We start from the raw sequence: 24381 nt of genomic DNA, 5'->3' as shown, positions 1-24381 counted from the left end.
AAGAATTAAATTGACATGAGACACATTAACAGATTAACAGGAGAAGACAAGAGTTTAATAACATGTATTGTGGGAGAGAACCAGGAAAACTGAGTAACTCACCAAAATGACTGAAACCCTCACCTTAAATACTGTCTTCAGCTGAAAACAAAAGAGGATGTTGGGGGTAGTGGTTTGAGACTTCAAAGGGGGAGGCAATGCATGTGGAGATGAAAAGCAAATGTTTGGTAAACAAATGTTTGCTGGGCCTTGCAGTACCCTGAGTGGACTCTGATCTCTAGGCCCTGCCGAGTGTTCCCCACCTCACCTAGCCCATATTCTTAGCTCTATTCCAGAACAGGCCCTCTGTCAAAATTCTTTTTGGCAGTAAAGGGGTCAGTAACAAGAAAAACTTCCTGAGTCTTCTGTTTCTTAAAAATAATCAGGCTAAATTAATCCTCATGCCAAAGAGACACATTTTGGGGTGACAAATTTTGCTTCCCTACAGTGGTAAGACCATTAATTTGGACTTCGCTGTTTTACAACATGTAAAAATGAAAATTAAATAATTTTTTTTAAAGATTAAAAAAATTTTTTTTTAATTTCAGGGAAATTAGCCACTTCAGAGAGAGAAGATAGCCTTGCCCTTTAAAAATATTGTTTGCTAGAAATGCAAATCAAAACTACAATGAGGGGCTTCCCTGGTGGCGCAGTGGTTGAGAGTCCGCCTGCCGATGCAGGGGACACGGGTTCGTGCCCCTATCCCGGAAGATCCCACATGCCGCGCAGCGGCTGGACCCGCGAGCCATGGCCGCGGAGCCTGTGTGTCCGGAGCCTGTGCTCCGCAACGGGAGAGGCCACAGCAGTGAGAGGCCCGCGTACCGCAAAAAAAAAAAAAAAAAAAAAAAAAAAAAAAAAAAAACTACAATGAGGTGTGTATGGCCATCATCAAAAAGTCTACAAATAATAAATGCTGGAGGAGGTGTGGAGAAGAGGGAACCCTCCTACACTGTTGGTGGGAATGTAAATTGATACAACTGCTATGGAGAACAGTGTGGAGGTTCCTTAAAAAGCTAAAAATAGAATTACCATGTGATCCAGCAATCCCACTCCTAGGCATATATTCAGAAAAGATGAAAACTCTAATTTGAAAAGATACATGCACTCTAATGTTCATAGCAGCACTATTTACAATGGCCAAGACATGGAAGTAACCTAAATGTCCATTGACAGATGAATGGATAAAGAAGATGTGGAATGTGTATACAATGGAATATTACTCAGCCATAAAAAAGAATGAAATAATACCATTTGTAGCAACATGGATGGACCTAGAGATTATCATACTAAGTGAAATAAATCAGAAAGAGAAAGATAAATAATATCACTTATATGTGGAATCTAAAAAAAGTGATACAAATGAACTTATTTACAAAACAGAAATAGACTCACAGACATAGAAAACAAACATGGTTACCAAAGGGGGAAGGGGGGAGGATAAATTAGGAGTTTGGGATTAACAGATATACAATAATCTATAATGGAAAAGAATCTGAAAATATATATATATATATACATATATATGTATAACTGAATCATTTTGTTGTACATCTGAAACTAATACAACACTGTAAATCAACTATACTTCAATAAAAAACATATTGCTTATTTACTAACTTTAATTGCAGAAGTGAGCTACTTGGTACTTTGAATGAATGCAGGAACACTCGGTAAGCCCTGATTATGTGCTAAGCACTGCCTCAATATTTTGATAGGCTACATAAAGTTACAAGGCTTGGGAAGTTAGCAAAACCGCATTTCTTTATAAACATTCTATCATTCATATTGATCTTCTCTTGGTTCCAATTGAGGTTTTACTTTGTGCATTTTATTATGTGAGTTGGGTTTATTTTCTAAAATACTCCAAGAAGGAAATTTGACTTTACAAAAAATGGCATTGGGGGCTTCCCTGGTGGCACAGTGGTTAGGAATCTGCCTGCCAATGCAGGGGACACACGTTCGAGCCCTGGTCCGGGAAGATCCCACATGCCACGGAGCAACTAAGCCCGTGTGCCACAACTACTCAGCCTGTGCTCTAGAGCCTGCGAGTCACAACTACTGAGCCCACGTTCCACACTGCTGAAGCCCGCACACCTAGAGCCCGTGCTCCGCAACAAGAGAAGCCACCGCAATGAGAAGCCCACGCACTGCAACAAAGAGTAGTCCCCGCTCGCCGCAACTAGAGAAAGCCCACGTGCTCAACGAAGACCCAACCAAAAATAAATAAATAATTTTTTAAAGTGCTTCATTTTTTGAACGTTTAAATAAACAGTACTTCCATTATTTTTTTATTTTATTTTATTTTTTTTTTTGCTGTACGCGGGCCTCTCACTGTCGTGGCCTCTCCCGTTGTGGAGCACGGGCTCCGGACACGCAGGATCAGCGGCCGTGGCTCACGGGCCCAGCCGCTCCGCGGCATGTGGGATCTTCCCAGACCGGGGCACGAACCCGTGTTCCCTGCATCGGCTGGCGGACTCTCAACCACTGCGCCACCAGGGAAGCCCACTTCCATTATTTTATTTAAGGTAAAATGACATGTACTATTGCAATATATTTGGAAAAATCATTTTTGTAATAAAAGTGTATATGATAATATAGACATGAAGGAGTATATAAAATTGATAACAATGGGGTATATATGTTCTCATTTTTCATCTTCATGTACAACACTATACAAAATGGTATTATAAAAGCAGAAAATGAAGCCTCAAATGTTTTTGGTCTAAGCAGTATTGATAATCAATATTGTAAGTACATGATGTATTCTGATTATCAAATAAATCCCAAGGCTTTTAATTTTAGCTTCTATATTCTTAAAAAACTTTGAAAGGGAAGTATTAACTTGATTAAAACTTTTGTAGATTGTAAAATGCTTTGAATGCCTGTGTTTGGGCTTGAAAGTGTGAAAATAAATTGGAAAGTGTTTGAATGATAGGGTTTGTTTTATTCTTAATTTATACCAAGTGATTTTAAATAAATTGTGTATGCAGTAAATTTGTCATAACTTAGTGGTAATAGTTCTTCTGATTTGATTTTTAAAGCCACTTACGTGAGCCCTTGAAAAAGTAAACAATTCTCATCACACTTTTAATTAGACTGCATGTTTTATGATCTTTTAGACATGTGAATCAAATCCTATTATTCCTTACTCAGGACCCTCTAGTGACATTCCTCATAATAAAAATCCAAATTTTTATTACAAGTTCCTATTTATTCTAGTCTCTGCTATCTCTACAATTTCAACTGCCACTCAACCTTATTAAGTTCACTGTGGATCTAATTTCTCAATCTCCCAATTTCCTATCTACCTAAGGGCTTTTACTCTTGCTTTTCCTTTGGAAATATTCTTTGCCTAAGTCTTCGTATGGTTTATATTATCTTCTCATTTAGGTCTCTACTTAATGTCAGTTTACTCAGAGTCGGACTGTTCTCTACCCATCCTCTGTCAGTATCATGACCTTACCCTACTTCATATTTCTTTATAGTTATCTATTACTTACCACTAGCTAACATTATTTTATATAGTTGTCTATCGTTTCCACTACAACGTAAACTCTGAGTTCAGAAAGATTGTCTTGTCTTTTATTACCTCCGAATTCCTAGTGCCCAAAATAGCGCTTGGCACTACACATGATAGATATGGATGAACAGATTGTTTTTATTTTGGACGATTCCTAGTGAACTTACCTTTCATTTAGAAGATTTTTATTAGATTATACAATTAGTTAGAAACTCAGGTCATTTCCGGTTCACTCAGAAAGTTCAACACTTAGAGATTGGGGAGAGGAGAATGAACTAGTAGACGTCAGAAACAGGAATATCAGGACAGTGTGGGGGTCAGAAAAAACAAGGGCCAAATGTGTTTCCATAAAGAAGTGATCAATGGTGTCAGGTGTCAATGAGGTTGAGATGAGGACTGAGAGATGTCCATTAAATTTGACCATGTGTAGTCACTGATTTCCTTAGTTACTTTGGTGTGTGTTCAAGTATTTAAGTACTAATGGAAAATATTCAGTAGAGGTTTAAGAAATAAAGAGTGAATGGGGGTAATGTATAATCTAAGATTCCTGAATAGGCTGCAGGGAGATGGATCCAGAGCATATCATGAGAGAAAGTGGAAAAGGTGTCAGATGCAGGTAGGTTTGTAAGTTTGGTGTTGGGAATCTGGAAGGGGAGTTCTGTCTTGTAGCTATTGTTTACTTTGTGAGGTAGGCAGGAAATGGGGCCATATAAGCAAGAGGGAGCACTGGTTTTGTTTTTTGACTGTTTTGTTTCACTTCTTTGATTGGGTGGATGGTGAAGCCATTAAGAACTCTAGAAGAAGACGGCATTTTGTGGCTCATCTGGACAGTCTACCTCTGATTTTTTGTGCCACACCCTCTTGTCGACTCTGCTTCAATCATACTGGTCTTCTTCTGATACTCAAACATACCCAAGCTTACTCCTGCCTTATTCTCTTTGCCCTAGCTGTAGCTTCTGCTTGGCCCATTCTTCCCCTGGGCTAGCTGGCTGCTTGACATTTGGTTCTCAGTCTGTCACTTCCTCAGGTACCTGATTACCCAGGGTCTAAAGTAACTACCCAGTTACTCTCACACCACTCTATTCTAACATTTTGCAGAGAATTTCTCACACGTACGTATTTGTCTCAACTCCTGGAAGGTGAGTTCCATATCAAAAGGAATCCTGTTTGCCTGGTTCATTGCTGTACAGCACCTAGAAAAGTTACAGGTACCCAGATGACATTTAAATGTATACCCTTAAAGTGAATGAACAAAACTTTTCATAGCCACTCTTGAGGTCTGCACAGTGGCAAACGTGTCCGGAAACACCCAGTGCAACTCGTGTCAAGTGTGGGGCTAAGATGTTAGATGAGATTCCTGTCCTTTGAGAATGAGATGAAATTGCCTTGAATTCCATCCCACGTGTGTTTGGATAAATCTTCCCCATTTGATCTCTGAGGAATCAGAAGGGAAGTTGTTGGCCTCGAGTTGATCATTGAAGTCTGTAGAGCAGATACTGCATGGAACAAAGTATATAGAGAAAAAACAGACGGAGGAAAGATTGGGGAGGTGGGCCACAATTGAGTTCAAAAGAGGGAACAAGAAAAGATTTTCAGTACATTAGGGGAAACCCCTGTAAAAAGCAGTGTTTCAGAAGTCGGGGCAAGAAATTTCGGAGTTAGTTTGGTGAAGGTCAGAAATCTTAGTAGCGTGAGACTGACTGATAGCTATTGTCTTTGATAAGAAAGAGGTATGATTTAAGAATAATTACTAATGGAGGTTATAATTTATCTTAATACTGAACTAGTTTTCGAAAGACCTGGGTTTGGCTACTGTTTTATCACAAAGTGACTGTAGGCTTCTGGGCAAGTTAATTTATCCTCTGTAAGCATCAGTTTTCTCACCTATAACGTAGGGATAAAAACAATCTGCTAATCTCAGTGTTATGAAGGTTGCTGAAGATGGTTATGAGGGACGTGACATGCATTGTAAACCCTTAAATTTTGTACAATTACAAATAATTAAAGTTGTTGGAGTCAGAAATGGAGGAAACAGGTAGTTACATGGCAGGTATACCATAAATTCTGAGGTTGGGGCGAGGGGTAGCAAAAGAACTTGTTAAAAGGGACTGCAGGTAAGAAAAGGAAGGACTGAAGGCTGAAGTGAAAACCAAGGGACAGAAAAGCCCAGCTCCTCCCTTCAGGTGCCTTCTCTAATAACTGGTCTATTGAATTCCTGAACCTTACGTCTTTTCTGCTGGCCACTCCGGTAGGCTTATCACTGCATTAAGTTCTCCCTTATTCTTTATACAACTTTTCAACAAGAACTCTACCATAATCTTCTTATTTCTCTCTCCTATCCCAGCCACAAAAAGAGCCCTCTTCTGGGTCATTTCGGGGAATTTTCACGCAAAATGTGAACTGCGGATAGTGGCAAAGTTTAGCAATATTTGTCTCTGACATCTTCACCTGGATACTCAGTACATCTTTCTACCTAAAGGATCATCCGTTGGCAGGATTTAATCACATTAGCCGGTGTGTGAAGGTACCTTGCAAACAAGAGCGCTACTGAAGTCTGCATAGTGCGGCACCATCATCAATTACGTAAGGAAACCGGGCCCTCCACGGTAGGCAGACTCGCCCAGTATCACACAGCTAGTTTAAGGATGACTTCTGCAGCAAAACCCAACTTCCCCAAACCCGAGGCCCCCGTAAAAGCTCACAGTCCCCCAAAACGGTTCTGACGAAAACCAAACTTCGCCAAGTCTCGCGCCACCGGGGCTCGGGGGCGGGGTGGAGAGCACGAAGTATCGCGAGATGACGGCGTTTTCCCGCGAAGGAGAAGCGCGCGTTTTTCTCTGGCTGGACACCTGGTCGGGAGACTGGGACCGGCAAGCGGCTGGGAGGCTTTAGCGCGCGGCGTTGCAGGCGCTGTGAGGAGGGCACCCGGTTCCGGAGTGTGTGTCCAGCCATGCCGGCGCAGCGCCCCGCGAGCAGCGGCGGTGAGTGAGGAGAACCTGCCTCCCGGAGCGGGCGGCGGCGTCCGGGGCGGGAGTGCGGGAGCAGCATGGAGAGACTGCAGCCGAGCTTTTGAGGGGAGAGGCGACCCCGGGCAGAGACTGAGGAGGAAAGGAGGGTTACCTTTTCTGTGGGGAGTGAGTGGGGGACACCCGGAGCTGCGCGTATGTGCATGGTATAGGAGATTTGACACAGGGGAGCTGCGTTTTCCCGAACATCCCCATTTGTAAACTGGGGTCCAGGCAACTTGTTGACATAGTGAAGTCTTAGGATGTCTTCTGAGAGGTGATACTGGCGTCCCCCTGGGTCTTCATGGTTTGCCTCAAATGCATCTGGGAAAGGGAGGAAGGTTTTTTCCTCGGAAGTTGAGTAACTGGTCATTTTTTAAAGCTGCAATTTAAAAGCCTTGTCCCCTCCTAGGGTCCGTAGCTCCAGATATGGTTGAACAGCCGGAGACTGCCGTGATTACCCCAGCCATGGTAGAGGAGGAAGAACAACTTGAAGCTGCTGGGCTAGAGAGAGAGAGGAAGATGCTAGAAAAGGTAAAATAGGCATCAAGTTCATCGTCGGGGGTGTGGTTTGTGTGCTTAAGTTTACTAGTCTGGTTTTTCATCAACTTTATTATTATTTTTTCATCAACTTTAAAACGGGTTTCCTTATTTATCTCTGTTTACCGATGCTATTTTTGAGAAACCTTTGCATGAGCTTTGAATGAGGCTTCTATCAGATATAGTCTTGGTCTATACAGTGGCCTCATCTCTCTTAAGTGAGCATTTCAAATTGCTTGTTTAGCTATTATAATTCTTCCAAAGTCGGTAGTGAATTCTTTCAGTGCTGTTTTCCACCTAAGTGATTAACTTGTTTTTTGCTTTCTTTTCCATTTCTTGGGCTATTGCTAAGTAAGATCCTTTAGGTTGAAATGTGATGTACTTTTTCATCGAAGAGTTAATTATCCTTGTGGTTTTCTGGTACAGAGTATTTTGTAGGTTACTAAAAGCAGTTTTTAACCTCTTAAAAAACTTCAGTTTTTAAGTATATTTTACTCCAGTACTGTCCCACCCTGTTGCTTTATTATTGCATATGCAAGAAGACTGACACCTACTACATCTTATGTGCTGCCTACTAAGTGATTTTCTTGTAATAATTTATTTAGCCCTCCCAGTATTATGGTTATTTAGGTACTTTTGATATCTCCATTTACATAGGATGAAACTGAGGCAATTGGGGGTCGGGTCACACACTAGTGAACTCAAGTTTGGCTGTCTCCAGAGTTCTTGTCCTTAACACTAAACCTCTCTGAGGACATTAATATTGAATTAACTCCATGTAATTACAAAACTACTCAAATTGGGGAATAATGCACTCCAAAGGCAAGTAATGAATTAGTTAGTTCTCTGCTATTTTATATCAACAATAATGATTCTTTTGTTAGTATTTTTGACACCTCATGATCATTTATTGTGAGTCGGTCACTGTTCTGAATGCTGTACATGTATTTTACTCATTGAATCCTCAATAGGATCAAGTAGATACCATTATTAAACTCATTATGATTACTATTATTAAACTTACTAGTTTAATTACTAGTATAAACTATTACTTTTATTAAAATAGTCTATAAACTAGGTTCTATTTTCATTCCACTTTACAGATGAGGAAACTGAGGCACCTAGAGGTTGCCTGGGGTCCCTCAGCTAGTAAATGGCAGGACAGAGATTTTAATGTAGGCCATATGGTTCCAGAATTCACACTTTTTAACCACCTTGCTATACTTTCACTCCAGTATATAATAGTTCCATTATTACTGATGATCTGTAGTTAACCATAATCCGGTAAGGCAGTATGTTAACAAATTTTAATAGAATTGGGAGGTCAACCTTGAACCACCTTTACTCATTCTATGAATTCCTATAGTACTTTGTTAGACAGTATTATCCTTACTTACTTGATTCTTTCTCACTTTGTTCCTTGAGGGCACATCACATTGTTTTGTTTTTGTAGGCTGTGCACCTGGCAAATAGTAGGCTATAGTAAATGTCTATTGAATTTCTAACTAAGGTAAAAGAATATTTTATAATATATTACCTAACATATATGATTATATAAATAAAATAAATATACTTACTAGCCATTGTAACAAGGTGAATTGTAAAGGATGAATCCTGGGTCATGATCCAGAGTAGAGTCAACTCCAGAGATTGTAAGCGATAAACCCTAATTTTGAGTAGTGTAGTTCACTTTTATAACCCATGAAGATTGTTGGTTAAGGAAATGCTATTTGAAGAAAGATATGAGGTGTAATAAGAATACATTTCAAGAATGCATGAGTTCAAGTGAAGAAAGATTATTTTCACATTTAAAAAAGGTCTATCAGGGAATTCCCTGGCGGTCCAGTGGTTAGGACTCCAGGCTTTCACTGCTGTGGGCCCAGGTTCTTTCCCTGGTCGGGGAACTAAGATCCCACAAGCGGTGCGGTGCGGTGTGGCCAAAAAAAAATTTTTTAATAAATAAATTAAAAAGGTCTGTCAAAATTTATAGTACCATAAGTATTTGCTGATTAAACTAGAGGTCAAAATAACTTCTACTTTCAGTGAAATTTTTAAGCTTTTGAACATTTTGCAATCCTAAAGCTTTTTGGAATTGTTACTCTTGAGGGATAGGTGTGGTACAACTAGCTTTTCTTTAGCAGTTATGCATCATAGAACTTAAAATAGCAATTTTTAATCCATTTTTCAATACTTCCATGAATAAAGCTCTTTTCAGTCCCATTAGTGTAAGGGTGTAATTTGCTAAAAACCTAGTAGGATTGTGGTTCATTGTTATTACGTGTCTTTTTATGTACAGGTATTGAAAGAATTTGATTTTTTGCCCTTGACACTTACAAATTATCCCCTCAGTGACTGTAGAGAAAATTCTAAGAATAAGTCTCTCTCTTACATGTCTTTGGAGCCAAAAAATTCAGTACACAAAAGTAATGATTCCTTTTCTTTTGGGAGAATTCAGTATTTATGGGCATATATTTAGAAGTACTTAAGAGAGGAAGAGCTAGCTTAAGTTCTTAATGAGAAGCATTTACTTTGCTTTAGGAGGTTTGAAGGTTTGTGAAGATCCTGGAGAATGATTTTGACATTCATTTGCTATGGTTATTTTCTTTGACTTTTCACCTTCATTTCCTTTTGAAAGAAGTCATTGTTAGTCTAGAATACTTGAGAGTAGCTTTAACTTCTGTGTACGTGGGGGGAAGGGGAATGGTAAGAGTTGTGAGGGTTCTTGGAAAGGTAAAAAAGGAAAACAGTTCATATTGTGTAACCTGAAATAGAACTCCCTCTGCAAAATAAATAAATAAAACTGGGGTTTGGGAGAGGTAATGGGGTAGACAGATGAGGTAGAGAATTTATGCTCTTGGTGTCCACTGGCATACTCTCACTCTCATCAAGAGATTCTTCCTGCCAGGCACTCAGTATTGAATACTTTCCACAGATGAAGCTACAATTTACTTTAATATAACAGACAACAAAATTAAGTCAAAGAGTAATGATAGATGAGAAGATTTACTACAGAATTATTTTGAAATACAGAAGACTGGGTTTAAAGGTTAACCATTGGCGTATTCTAATTATATTATAAATTATTGTTCCACGATGGCACCTTAAAGCTTTAATTACTTTAAAGATGTATGCTAATTTATTCTGAACAGGACTTAAGGCAGCAGATAAATTAAGCACAAAGTATTTTAACTAAAATTAAATTTAGGAATTCATTTTTATAAAGTTTTAAGTAATTTCATCTCATTTATAATATCCATTTCATTCAGTGACTGACTATTGTAATCATAGTAGTACCTTGGTAATAGTAAAAGAAAGGCTGTCCTAAAAGAACTGAAAATAGAGTTTTATGAGACATCAACAGATTATCTGCACAGGTAAGACTATAGATGATTTTTAAAAGAATTTTTATTTTCTTGTAATGCGCATGTATATCATTAAATTTATTCTTAGGTATCTTATTGTCACTGCTTTTGTAATAGAAAATAAATTTATTTTGAAAGAAAAGTTAGATGCCAGAACATCTGGGAAATATAAGCTAATATATACTGGTGTCTGATTTTGAAGGTCAAGCCTTAACCACTAAATTAAATTTACCTCACACACACACACACACTCACACTCACTCAGGAGTGGAATTGCTGGTTAGTAAGATTTGCATATATTCAACTCTCACTTGACTTCAGCCCACCTAATGCTTTTCTTTTGAGTTCAGATTACAGTATTTGGCTGGCAAATTATGAACTGGATTTGGCCTTATGTCCATTTTATTGGAACACAACTTTTGTTTACATGTTGTCTATAACTGCTCGAAGGCAGATTTGAGTATTTGCAATACAAACCATATGCTCAAATATTTGCCCTTTCCCTTTTACAGAAAATGTTTGTGGACCATTGAACTATACTATTTGTTGCTTTTGTTTTCTCTCTTGTGCCCTCTGTTATTCTCTTAAAATATTTAACTTTTATTGTGAATTGAGAGGGTTCCTCCTCAGCCACTAGACTGTTGTATACTCTTACAAATCAATAAATAAATGGTGTGTAAAAGTAATATGGAAAGCAGAGGTTTGTAAATGGAAGGCATACAGAGGTGAAAGATAAAGGTAAGAGTATGAGAGTAGAAAGCTAAAAAGTAAGGGCGAAGCTTGGGCAACACAATACTGAGGAGGAAAGAAGCTTGTAAGAAATAAACAGTAGATTTAGCACGTTTAAATATTTTGACAATATAGTTTTTAAATTCTAAAACTAGATGTTCTGATTCCTAGCTAATGAGACTATCTTTTAATTCCAGTGCTCCTTCAAATTAAACTGGTGTATAAAATTTTTCTTTTCTGAAATCATTTGGTTTTGTAAAAACTTAAATTCAACTTGAATTAAATATTTGCTTTCTCACTTTAATTTCAGATATTTTGAAAATGGACCTTCAATTCTGTAGATGCCAATAACCATATATTCAGTGTCTGAAATTTCAGTATTTTGGTAGCCAAGCTATACTTTATCAGATTGCCTGTTGAACCCCAGAATCATATTTTTTTGTAGCTATTCTAGGTTTTTGTTTGGAAGATAACCATTTTTAGTAAGTGAATTTAATATTATAAAAATATTTTTCATGAATTACAGGAAATATATTAAACCTAAAGAGCAGTTGTTTAGTCATCTTTGTTACACCTTATGCAAAAAAAAATCAATGTATGTCAGGAAACCGTTAGTAATTATGGAAACTTTCTCTTTGGATAGGCTCGCATGTCTTGGGATAGGGAGTCCATGGACATTCGATATCGTAGACTTCAGCATTTGCTTGAAAAAAGCAATATTTACTCCAAATTTTTATTGACTAAAATGGAACAGCAGCAGTTAGAGGTATGTATATGTGATTGATTATAGCTAATAGCTTAAATTTTTAAAATAAGCTTTATTGAGATATAAATTACACACAATAAATTGCACACATTTTAAGAGTTAGATGAGTTTTGACCTGTGTAACCACCGGCACAGTCAAGATAAAGAACATTTGATCATTTTTATTCCTAAGAAGCATTCCATTGTATGAATATATGAACATTTTAAAAAAATTATGAATACTGTATTAATTAAATGAACAAGAATTAAGAACTAGGACACTCTAAATATTTTTGCACCTACATTTCTGCTTCTCTTTCCCGTCTCCTTGCCTCGTTTACCATCCTAACCCAGAGGTAATTACCATCATGAATTTTGTATTTATCATTCCTCTGCTTAAAAAAATAGTTTAACATATATCACATATGTATATATCCATAAACAGTGTATATTTTTGGTCTTGCTTATTTTGAGCCTTACAAGAACGGTATCATACTATATGTAGTTCTTCTGTAGTTTGCTTTTGTCATTCAAGGTGTGTCTCATTCAAGAGTAACTGCTTCTAAGCAGACTTTAGACCAAAACTCCTGTTTTTAGTTCCAACTTCATCCTCACTGTGCTGCCTGCCAATCCCTGAGCTGTTGGAGTTTCCTCAATATAAATTGCTTTGCTCCAACATTTATTTTTTTATTCACCTGTTAACTGATTTTTATCCTGTCCAGTGATATTTTTTGGATGCCAGAAATTGTGAATTTTATGTTGCTCGGTCCCCTTTTCTAAAAATTGCTTTATTGAAATATAACTGATATACACAAAACTGTACATTTTTAAAATGTATACCTGTGAAGCCACCACAGCCAAGGTAATGAACATAACCATTAATTCCAAAAAATTCTTCCTGTTCCCCCATTTTTAATGAGATATAATTGACATGTAACATTATATTAGTTTCAGGTGTACAGTGTAATGATTCAATATTTGTATATATTGCAAAATGATCACCACAGTAAGTCTAGTTAACATTGTCACTGTACACAGTTAAAAAATTTTTTTTCCCTTGTGATGGGAACTTTTAAGATTTACTCTCTTAACAACTTTCAAATATGCAATAAGTATTATTAACTATGGTCACCATGCTGTATAGTACATCCCCATCCATGACTTGTTTATTTTATAACTGGAAATTTATACCTTTTGACCTCACCCCTCACCCCCCCACCCCCCAACCACCGGTCTGTTCTCTGAATCTGTGAGCCTTTTTTTTTTTTTTAAGATTCCACATGTAAGTGAAATCATATAGTATTTGTCTTTCTCTCTTATTTCACGTAGCATAATGCCCTCAAGGTCCATCCATATTGTCGCAAATAGCAAGATCACATTCTTTTTTTTTTTTTTTTTTTTTTAATGTGGTACGCGGGCCTCTCACTGTTGTGGCCTCTCCCATTGCGGAGCACAGGCTCCGAACGCGCAGGCTCAGCGGCCATGGCTCACGGGCCCAGCCGCTCCGTGGCATGTGGGATCCCCCCGGACCAGGGCACGAACCTGTGTCCCCTGCATTGGCAGGCAGACTCTCAACCACTGCGCCACCAGGGAAGCCCACATTCTTTTTTTTATGGCTGAATTCTGCCCCTTTTTAATTTTCTCCCATCCCTCACTTCCTGTCTTCATCACCAGATAGCTATTGATCTGCTTTCTGTAATTATAGATTTGTTTGCATTTTCTGTTGGTGTTAGGTTCTTTTAGCTTTTATATCTGAAAAAGTCTTCATTTACCTTTATTTTTGAAAGATTTTCTACTGGGTGAAGAATTTATTTTTCTTTAGTGCTTCCCCCCACCCGCTTGCAGTATTTTAATGATGTTTCACTGCTTTCTAGCTTACATTGTTTCTAACAAAGCCAAAGTCCTTATGATGGCCTACAAGACTATAAGCAGTCTGGTTGCCTCCCTCAACCCCCATACCTTTCAGACCTTGTTCTACGTGTGTTTCCGGCCTTTAGGCCTTTGCACTGGCTGTTTTCTACTTGGAACCCTCTTCTCAATAGATATCTGCCTGGCTTACTTCATCATCATCTTCAAGCTTTGGCTTACACGTTTTCTCAATGAGACCTGCCCTGACAACCTTAAATAAAGTTACCTGGCACCTCCATCCTCACGCTCCTGATCCCCTTTACCTTTTTCTTTTCTTCGCGTTGCATTTATCATCTAAGACACTGTATAATTTATTTATAGTCCACTAGAAGTATGAAGATTTAAAAACTTGGGCAAGTGTCAACACTACAATAAACCCTTTTGTCCCCATCATTCACATTTAACAGTTATCAATCAAGATTTTGCTACATTTGCTAAATTCTCTTTTTCCTTTGTTGAAGCCCTTTTTAACCCTTCGTTTGGTAAAATGAAACAAACACAAATACCAAGCTTAATGACTCACTGTAAGGTAAATACTCTTTTAACCACCTCTTGGAAATGGTTTGAATTGTTTTCTGTCCTGCTTTTAAAGCTTTGTTAGGGGGCTTATGGAACAGCTTTTTTAGTCCAAGAATAACTTGGTCCCTCTTCTGAATGTTCTTGAAGCCCCATACATTAAGAGGCCTTTCAGCTTTGGCTGGCGGGAATGTGAACTGTTCCTGAGCCCTTGTGAGCACAGGGATTGTTCTACCTGCTTTCTAGTTGCTCTTTTCCTGGCCTTCATTTTCTTACACTCACACACTGATCAGTACTCAGCCTGAGGATGCCACTACAGATCTTCAGAGCCTCTTTTGTATGCAACTGTCTCCTCTCTGGTACTTGACCTTGGTTTGCTAGCGCCTCTGAGGTTTGCACTCTGTCTTTTCAACTCAGGGAGACTGTTGAGCTCTATTTGGGTTCTCCCTCCATTATTTGCACTTGGAAGTTGCCTCCAGGCAGTAAGCTGGGCAATCAGAAGATTCACGTGGTTTGTGACAGTGCTCACTGTTCTTTGCTGCGTGTTGCTGAAAACCACTGATACATTTTATCTAGATTTTAGTTGCTTAAGGCAGGAGGGTAAATCTGTTCTCTGTTACTCCATAAAGGCTTGAAGCGCAAGTTCTTGTCTTTTAATTTTTATATACAGTTTCTTCATTGTGAACTTAAGTTATTTGAGATGTGTGTTTCATACTTTGCATTTTCCAGTTTTGACACTAAGAAAAAATTATCTTACAGGAACAGAAGAAGAAAGAGAAATTGGAGAGAAAAAAGGAATCTTTAAAAGTTACTAAGGTAATAAATAGTAAGCTAGAATATTTTGTATACGTTACCTTAGATATTGAAGACATTCTCTTGTATTCTTTTGACTACTGATCATCTATTTAATTTTAATCTTCTTTATCTGATAACCTATCTTTGTTGGTTGCATAGAAATATGTAAAATCTGTTTCTCAGTATTTTAGATATATGGGAGGAGAGCTAAACTATGACCTTTTTAGTTTCTTATTCTGTGGACTATATTTCATAATAGCAGAATTTCACTTTCTTATCTGGGGAAAAATCTGCAAATATTTTATACCTCAAGGCATTTTATAAGTGGCCAGCTCTTTTGGAGTATGTAATGCTTACTCTTCTTCATGCCTCTAACCTCATCATGTCAACTTGGAGCCATAAGAATAATCTGAATTTGTATCTTGTACATAGCTGTAGCAGTGGAACCAAAATTGGAACATGTGGCATATATGGTAATAGCATTTCAGATAGAGCATTCATTTAGGGATAGCCTGAATTTTAGATGAGATCTTTTTGGGGAATATGTTTTAACATGAGGCTGTTTAATGCTATATTGATAGGGATTGTACAAACAACACTTGTGTTAGTGAAAAGAGAAATAATAAAGGTAACATTTATTGAGTACTTACTATGTGCCGGGTATTGTTCTAAGCTTTACATGTTTTTACTTAATTCTAAAGCAGCTCTGTTAGGGAGAGATACTGTTATTATCTACATTTTATGTATAAAGAAGCTGATGCAAGGAGATAAGGCACAGTTCATCCTCATTGTTTATAGATCCCATACTTGCCACTTAGCCTATTTGCTAAAATTTGTCACCTGTGTTTTTGTGGTCATTCACAGACATGTGCATATGCAGAATGGCAAAAAATTAGAGTCTCCCAACATGCACATTCCCAGCTGAGGTCAAACAAAGCTATCTGCCTTATTTAAGTTGTCACAGTGTAAACAAGTGTCCTTTCTGTGGTCATTTAATGCCATGATTTTTGCATTTTTGTGGTTTTGGTGGTTTTGCTGTTTAAAAGACTGTCGGCCACATTGTGCTGAAGTGCTGTCTAGTGTTTCTATTGCAAGAAGGCTGTGATGTTCCTTATGGAGAAAATATGCGTGTTAGTTAAGCTTCCTTCAGATGTGAGTTACAGTGCTGTTGGCTTTGAGTTCAGTGTTAATCAGCATATGTTTTAAATGAGCTGTGTTTAAACAGCAACATGCATAAAATAGGGTTATGCATTGATCAGTTGATGAAGATGTGACCAGAGGCTTGCAGGAACCTAAACTTGTATTTCTTCTAGATGCACTGATGCAATGTTCCCTAGTTCAGTATTGACAGCGACTTTACAGAACACAACTATTGTGAATGAGAATTGACTAACTTTGAAGGTCACATATCTAATAAATAGTAAATGCCAATAGGAAAAATAGGTAGGGTATCTTTTAAGTCCAGTTACTTGATTCTTAGTGTGGTTATTGGTGATGTTAAAGTACATAGCAGATAACTGCAACAAAAGCAATTGTGGAAAACTGATGTTTGGCTCAGTTGTGAATTCCAGGAACTTATTTTGGGTTTTTGAAGAATGTACTTATAATTTTACTGGCTTAACCATTTACTCCGTACTCTTCAAACTGCTGATTTCAATCAGCCTTCACTTTCACCCAGCTACATTTTTATACCAGGTTTTGGGTTTCTTTCCCTTTATTCTAAAGGTGTCAACCATTAAATTCTGCCTATTCCATTTCACTCGTCTCTTTTGGTATTTTCTTTTTTAATCCTTTACATTTTTAACTTCATTTTTATATTTACCTTATTTCTTTGTCATTTTTATTTTTCATATACGTTGTCTACCTATTCTTTGCCAGCTCTCATTCTGAAACTTTGTTTTTGAACACTTCTTCCTTTCCCTTATCTCCTTTCACTAGTAATTTTTCAGTTGGTTTTCTCTTTTATTTCTACTGTCAGTTGTAATTAACTTATAAATTATACTGAAAATGAGTACTCCTTCCATACCATACCCAATGAGTATCTTCAGCATAAGTATAGTTAGAGAAGATGTACATGGTAATTTCAAAATAAAAATGCCTTCTTTGTTTAGTTTTGAAATGTCTCTTACATGGAAGAAAACTGAGGAAAGTAGAGTCTTTGGGAAAAAGTAGAGGGATATGGTTACAAACAAGTTATAGTAGGGAAATACAGAAAAAGATTACCTTTTGGTAAGCATAATAGTGAAGAGTTGTGGATGTGGTTCAACTGCAAGGAAAGCTAACCTAATCAGTGCCTTTTAACATGTAATACTGTAGAAGTCTTTAGGAAAATAATACTCTAAATCCTTGTTTTGTAGGGTAAGAATTCCATTGATGAAAGTGAGGAGAATGCAGGTAAATTTCCTTGTTCCAGTTTTGAAGACTATGTGTTTATATTTTTGTTTTAATTACTATAAAAAATAAAATTTTTTTTTATAGTTATGAGAAAGAAAAGAGGAAGAGAAGATGAATCATACAATATTTCAGAGGTCATGTCAAAAGAGGTAAAAATAAAGGGGGAAGGACACATAAGATTCCATGTTGAGTAAAACCTGTTGTGGGTTTTGAACCACCTTAAAGCTGTATTGATTACTGTTATTTACCTGGGTTTTCAGCCAGTTAAGTGTTTTAAGGAGGAAGATGGTACTGTCTTCCTGTTTGTTAAAGGAGTATGAACTTGGCCTAATCAGAAATTATTATAACTTCTTAGAACCTCAAAACTGTATCTTAAGAACTCTGTTCTTTGTTTGAAGACCATTAAAGAACTAAAATCATAAACTCATTTCTAAAGCCATTTCTTTTTTCACCTTCTCACTTATTACCTCATTAAATAGAAACTAATTAAAGAGTGTCCTCAGTTATGACAAACCCTAAATATTCCTTAAGCATAATTTAATGTATCACATTCTTAATATTAAAAAAATTCTAACCTTAATTACCTACTCCATTTTTCTTTTACCTGAGATTCTCTTTACATCTTCATAAGGTATAAAGTTTCACATAATACTTGTCTTTAGTCTAGGGATGTACTCTGATATTTTCCCTTTTTTCCCATTTAAAAATAATAGTTGAGACCCACTCAATTTATTATGGAACACATTCAGTCTGCAGTTTGAAAAACACTATTAATGAGATTTATTGAAGTTTAGCTAATCACACGGCTGTTATTTTAATTCATCAAATGTTGGTGGCGTATCTGCTATGGACAAACTTTGTTCTAAGTGGATAAGATCAATTAGTAAAGAAAGGTAATTGTAATAGGGAAGAACCTTTTGTATTATAAGGTAGTCACTAAAGGGATGTTGCCTATAAGCTTAAATTATACATAATGGCCCATCTGTGGGAACCCTGCTTCCCAGGAATGAGCATTAAGCTAAAATACCTTTGTTTAGCTCACAGGAAACATTCTGACCAGGCCCACCTGTGAATGACTGCAGGGAGGAAGAAATTAACACATCCCCTCCAGAGGCTGATGGGAACCAGGAAATGTTTGACTTTACTCCCCCCCTCTTTTAGTATAAAAGGAGCCTGAATTCTAACTCGGGCAAGATGGTTCTTTGGGGCATGAGCCCACCATCTTCTCGGTTTGCTGGCTTTCCGAATAAAGTTGTTATTCCTTGCCCCAGCAACTCGTCTCTTTTGATTATTGGCCTGTCAAGCAGTGAGCAGTACGAGCTTAGACTTGGTAACATAATCACTGTCTTTGCCTTAGCCTATATCCAGTGAGAAAAATTTAGAAGGAAGTAGTCAAATATAATTGGATAATTGGAAAATGCTATTGAGCATATAGAGGGGCCCTTAACTCAGGCATGAGGTTCATAAAGGTTTCATCTAGGAAGTTGAGACTTGAGGGATAAAAGTTAAATCATTTAAAGGTGGGGGTAGGTTAATAGGGAAATAGTAAGATAGGGAAGATACTGGGGATGTGTTGTAGGAAGAGATAATAACCTTTGACCAATGTCCAGAGGCAGGAAGTTCCTGGAAAGTTAAAAAAAAAACTTAAAAGGAAATTACATTTGGCTCCAGTTTGTAAACAAACAAGTGGTGAAGGATGAAGCTATAGAGGTAAGCAGTGTCAGGAGTTTAGGAGGTTTAATTTCTAAAAAGAATACTTAGTAGTTGGTATCGTTTTGAGTCACTCACAAATTGTTCTCCAAAAAGGTTCAGCTTATCTAGCCATTTTAAAAGACAACTCTTCTATCCATTCTCCATATAAAATCGCTTCGGCCTTAGCATATGAATATCTATACTTACATAATACTTTACATATACACATGTATGTATGTATGTGGTGTCATTCACTTACATGTCCTGTCATTTTCCTGTGTATCTCAAATTTGAGATATGCTTAAAATTTCTTGAATGTATCATACTATTTTATTCCCTTGGTCCTCTGCACATGCTATTCTTTCTGCTTGAAATACAGCCTAATTCTGTCTTTAATGATTATGCCTTGATGACAACTTTTTCAGATAATTTGATATAATACTCTCCTAAGTCACCAGGGACATTGTCTCCTTACCCTTAGCATCTAGTAGGTAATTCAAAATCAGAACACTTTTATTCTGTATTTTTAATGTATTTGTCTGTGCCTCTTGCTCAGGATTACAAACTCAGGCCTTGAATCCACAGAGAGGCCTAAAGTGGGCTGGAGTTGGGACTGTAATACATTTGGGAGTGAATCCTTGAATAATGGTAGTAACCTAGAGAAGGGTTTGGAGAACTTTTTTTGTAAAGGGCCAGATGGTAAACATTTTTGGCTTTCAGTAGTTTTGTGGGTAACTAATCAACCCTGAACTTTGCCATTGTATCCAGAAAGCAGCCATAGACTGTAAACCAGTGAGCCTGATTTTGTTCTAATTAAACTTTTATTTAGACATTTATAAAAACAGGTTGCTGGCTGGAGTTGGTCCACGGTCTGTAGTTTGCCAGCCTCTGTACTAGAGGACTTCGTGAATTTGGACTTAGTCTATTCAGATAAGCTTTGACTAAAAAAAAAAGCTGGAAAATTTAGGAGTAAATATCCCAATTTTTAAGTGCTGCTAACGAATTCAGAATTTTATAAGTTGCTATCCGCTTCATTCCCTATGAATTCATGGCATGATGGTATAAAGAAAATAAAAGACCTGGACTGTAAAAAAAAAAAAAAAAAAAAGATTCTATGGGCTTAATTTTGTCTGAGGTCCACCTGTATTTTAATTACCTTCAAGGCTTATCCCTATTTCCTGGCATAAAATCAGAACAAGAATAAATGTTTGTTAAATAAATGAATGAACCACATTCATTGTTATTTTGTTTTTGTTTTCTCAATGTTTTAGGAAATTTTGTCTGTGGCTAAGAAAAGTAAAAAGGAGAATGAGGTAAGAGATTTATAATAGATATTAAATTTAGGAGTCATATTTGCTTCCCTGATCTCTTAATCACCAGTGTACATTTTTTCTCACTAGTTATCCTATTTCTTAGCTTTTTTTAAAAAAAATAACCATTTGGCCTTTTTTATCCTAACATCCTTCTTATATACCAAGTTTAGGTGGTCTATTGCATGTTCCTTAGTGTGTAAATACTAATTTATGGGTCTTTGGGAGTCTAGCAATGATACAAGTAACTGTAACCGTATGGATATATACATTCCACATGTATATATTCCGTAGCTTGTGGAAGCCCTGAGGGATACTTTAATCTTATTTCTGGCCTTCAAGATTTTCTTTGTTCCTGTTTGGGAAGGCTTGATTTTATCCCCACCCCTAACCCCTCATTTTATGTAGAGAGGTTCCTTGTTACCTGAGTATTTACTATCCAAACCCCTATAATTGCAAGATTTATTCTTTGTTCAGTATAAGGATTGGTTTATGATGCAGTTATAACCCAACTATGTTTCATGTAAATAAGATTAAGTAAGCATATTTTTAATAAATATTTAGTTGCATTTTTAAAGATAAAGCCCAATCTAATCTTCTACCACAATTTACTCTGGAATTGACATTTTATAATATACAATAAACAAACATATTGATCTTGTGTTCATTCGGAAGAATTCTGACAAATGTATACATCTGTGTAACTATTATCCAAATCAAGATTTAGAACCTTTTCATTATGGTAGAAGGATCCCTTGTATCCCTTTCCAGTCATTTCCCCACCCCAAACCTAAAGGCAACTGCCTCTTGACTTCTATCGTAGTTTTGCCCAATCTTTTTAAAAGCTTCTTTCACAATCTAGTTTTCATACAAATGAAATATAAATATGTATTCTTTTATTTCCTGCTACTTTTCATTCAGCGTGGATGATAATCATTGATGTTGTTGAGTCTGTTACTAGTCGGTTTCTTTTTATTGCTGAGTAGTATTCCATTGAATATTATAATGTCTTAATCCATTTTCTTCATGAGCATTTGGATTGTTTCCACTTTGTGACTATTCTGAATGAGGCTGCTATGATAATTTGTGTAAAGATCTTTGTGTGGACATGTTTTGATATTTTTTCGGTATATACCTAGGAATGGAATTGCTGGGTCATATGGTAAATGTAATTCAACTTTATAAGAAAGTACAGATCTTTTTCCAAAGTGAACACACCATTTTACTCTCACAAGAAGTGTATGAAAGTTTCAGTTCACATTATTGCCAGCATTTCATGTTGTTAATCTTTTTGATTTTAGCCGTTCTACTGAATGTGAAATGAATCTCATGTAGTTTTATTTTGCATTTTCTTAATTACTAATGTAGAGTTTATTTTCATGTTTGTAATGACTGTTTATATGTTTTCTTTTATAAAGTTTCTGTTCATATCCTTTGCCCAGTTACTGGGTTATTTGTCGTTTTGTTGATATATGAGTTCTATAATCTCATTGTTGTCACATATATAGACTGTATTTTCTTTAAGTTCGTGGCTTGTCTACTCATTTTCTTAATGATATCTTCTAATAAGCAGAAAATTTTAAATCTTGTAATAGCCCAAATCATTACCTCTTTTTTTTTGGTGGTTAGTGCTTTTTTGTCTTGTATAAGAAGTGTTTGTCTATCACAAAATTATCAAGTTATTCTCTGTTTTCTTCTAAAAGCTTTATGGTTCTGGGTTTGATGTTTAGGTATATCATTTCATCACAGATTTTATGTATGGAGTGGTGAAACTCAAGTTTCCTATTTTTCCAGTTTAATATCCAGTTGTGGCCTCATTTATAAGACTTACCATTTGTAAGACTTCCCTTTGAATTGACTTAATCCTTGTTTTCATTTTCTTAAAATGGAGTTGTGGACATAGCTAACCAATAAAAATCTACCATTGGTCATAAGTTGGTGCTGTGTCACAAAGATAAATTGACATTATTAAGTTTGATATAGTGAGTTTTTAAACTGTATTTACTTTGCCCCTTTGCCTGTAGTGAAAGTAATTAGATGAAAGTAAATATTTTTATGTTCCTTGAAAATAATTTTTTTAACAGACATCTGTTATTATTCCTATGGATTAAGGAAATTATTAAGAAAATAGCTTGGGCTTCCCTGGTGGCGCAGTGGTTGAGAGTCCGCCTGCCGATGCAGGGGACACGGGTTCGTGCCCCGGTCCGGGAAGATCCCACATGCCGCAGAGCGGCTAGGCCCGTGAGCCATGGCCGCTGAGCCTGTGCGTCCGGAGCCTGCGCTCCGCAAGGGGAGAGGCCACAACAGTGAGAGGCCCGCATAACGCAAAAAAAAAAAAAAAAAAAAAAAAAAAAAAAAAAAGAAAATAGCTTAATAAATCTTGGGTGGCACATTTTAGAGGTTTGGAAGGGATGTGTAATTGTAAAGGTCATTTCAGAAGTATATGCCTGTTATATGTAAGGGTTATTTTCAGAAGTGTTTTTTTTTTTTTTTTCCAGTGGCTTTGAATTTGTGGGGGAATGGAAGTAACCGTCTAGAGGGTTTTATTAAACATGTAGCTTTATTTTTTCATACCCAGTGATTATACGACTGGGCAAATTTTGATTAGCAGTTACATTTTCTGATTAATGGAGGGTAGCAGCATTATTATGTATTAAACTTCTAATTAAACTTTTTCTTTATAGGATGAAAGCTCCTCTTCTAATCTCTGTGTAGAAGATCTTCAGAAAAATAAAGATTCAAATAGTAAAATTAAAGATAGATTATCTCAAACGGTTAGGCAAAATACTAAATTCTTTTTTGACCCAGTTCGGAAATGTAATGGACAGCCAGTACCCTTTCAGCAACCAAAACACTTCACAGGAGGAGTGATGCGATGGTACCAAGTGGAAGGCATGGAATGGCTTAGGGTAATGAATCCTCAATTTCAATACAAGATATTGGTTCATTTCTATATGATAACCTATTAATATAATGTAACACAACTTGAGTTGTTCCTTCTGTGTTTCACTGTTATATATAAAACAAACATTTCTGTGTAAATACTTATTTTCTAACTTATTTACCCAGAGTAAATTTTTGAAAGTGAAAAATTATCTTATTCAAGGCTACCAACATTTTTGTGGCTTTGATAACTGAGTTCCCACAAGTGTTATTATAACTTACAGTGTAAATATGTCAGTCTCATCATAATTATCATCTTTGGGTTAAAATAAGAAATAAACTTATTGCTGATTCAATAGGTGTTTATGTCAGCATTTAAATACAGTGTATATTATTTTTGTCCAGATGCTTTGGGAAAATGGAATTAATGGCATTTTAGCAGATGAAATGGGATTGGGAAAGACAGTTCAATGTATTGCTACAATTGCATTGATGATTCAGAGAGGAGTACCTGGACCTTTTCTCGTCTGTGGCCCTTTGTCTACACTGCCTAACTGGATGGCTGAATTCCAAAGATTTACACCAGAAGTAAGACATGTTTCCTTTTGTTAAATATATTATCATTACAAGTGTTTTATTGTTTTGTTGCCTGAATTAAGTTATAGATCTCTTACTAAAATTATGTTGATTTCTGTGTAGCACTATATCTTATTTGACTTATCTTTCAATCTCAGCAATACCTTCTCTAAGTTTATATGGAATAAACTAAGTTTCTATAGTAATCTCAGACATCTTGCCTAAAACATCCCTGGGTGGTTTTTAGTGCCTTGAATAATTTGACTCACCTGAGATAGACCTGGGTAGAATTTATTTTTTAATTCCGTTCATCCTTATTATGGTGTTTTCCTTCCATACCTATGCATTTTAGCCACATCATTGCCTT

At 36.6% G+C, this 24381-nt stretch overlaps 1 protein-coding gene across 1 annotated transcript in view; it reads left to right on the top strand.

Annotated features, from left to right (window-relative positions):
* The first annotated feature begins 6382 nt into the window (after positions 1-6382).
* The window catches only part of HELLS (helicase, lymphoid specific), a 39565-nt gene continuing 21566 nt past the window's right edge, over positions 6383-24381 (top strand). The window contains exons 1-9 of the mRNA XM_081234344.1: positions 6383-6540; positions 6977-7098; positions 11839-11961; positions 15124-15180; positions 17517-17553; positions 17638-17702; positions 20517-20558; positions 23240-23464; positions 23844-24026. Coding sequence (XP_081090470.1) covers positions 6510-6540; positions 6977-7098; positions 11839-11961; positions 15124-15180; positions 17517-17553; positions 17638-17702; positions 20517-20558; positions 23240-23464; positions 23844-24026 — 885 coding nt within the window. The 5' untranslated portion in view covers positions 6383-6509. The remainder of the gene's footprint in view (positions 6541-6976; positions 7099-11838; positions 11962-15123; positions 15181-17516; positions 17554-17637; positions 17703-20516; positions 20559-23239; positions 23465-23843; positions 24027-24381) is intronic.

Source organism: Mesoplodon bidens, assembly GCF_964165515.1.
Source record: "Mesoplodon bidens genome assembly, chromosome: 1".
NCBI classification, from domain to species: domain Eukaryota; kingdom Metazoa; phylum Chordata; class Mammalia; order Artiodactyla; family Ziphiidae; genus Mesoplodon; species Mesoplodon bidens.
This window is presented reverse-complemented; position numbering and strand designations above follow the sequence as displayed.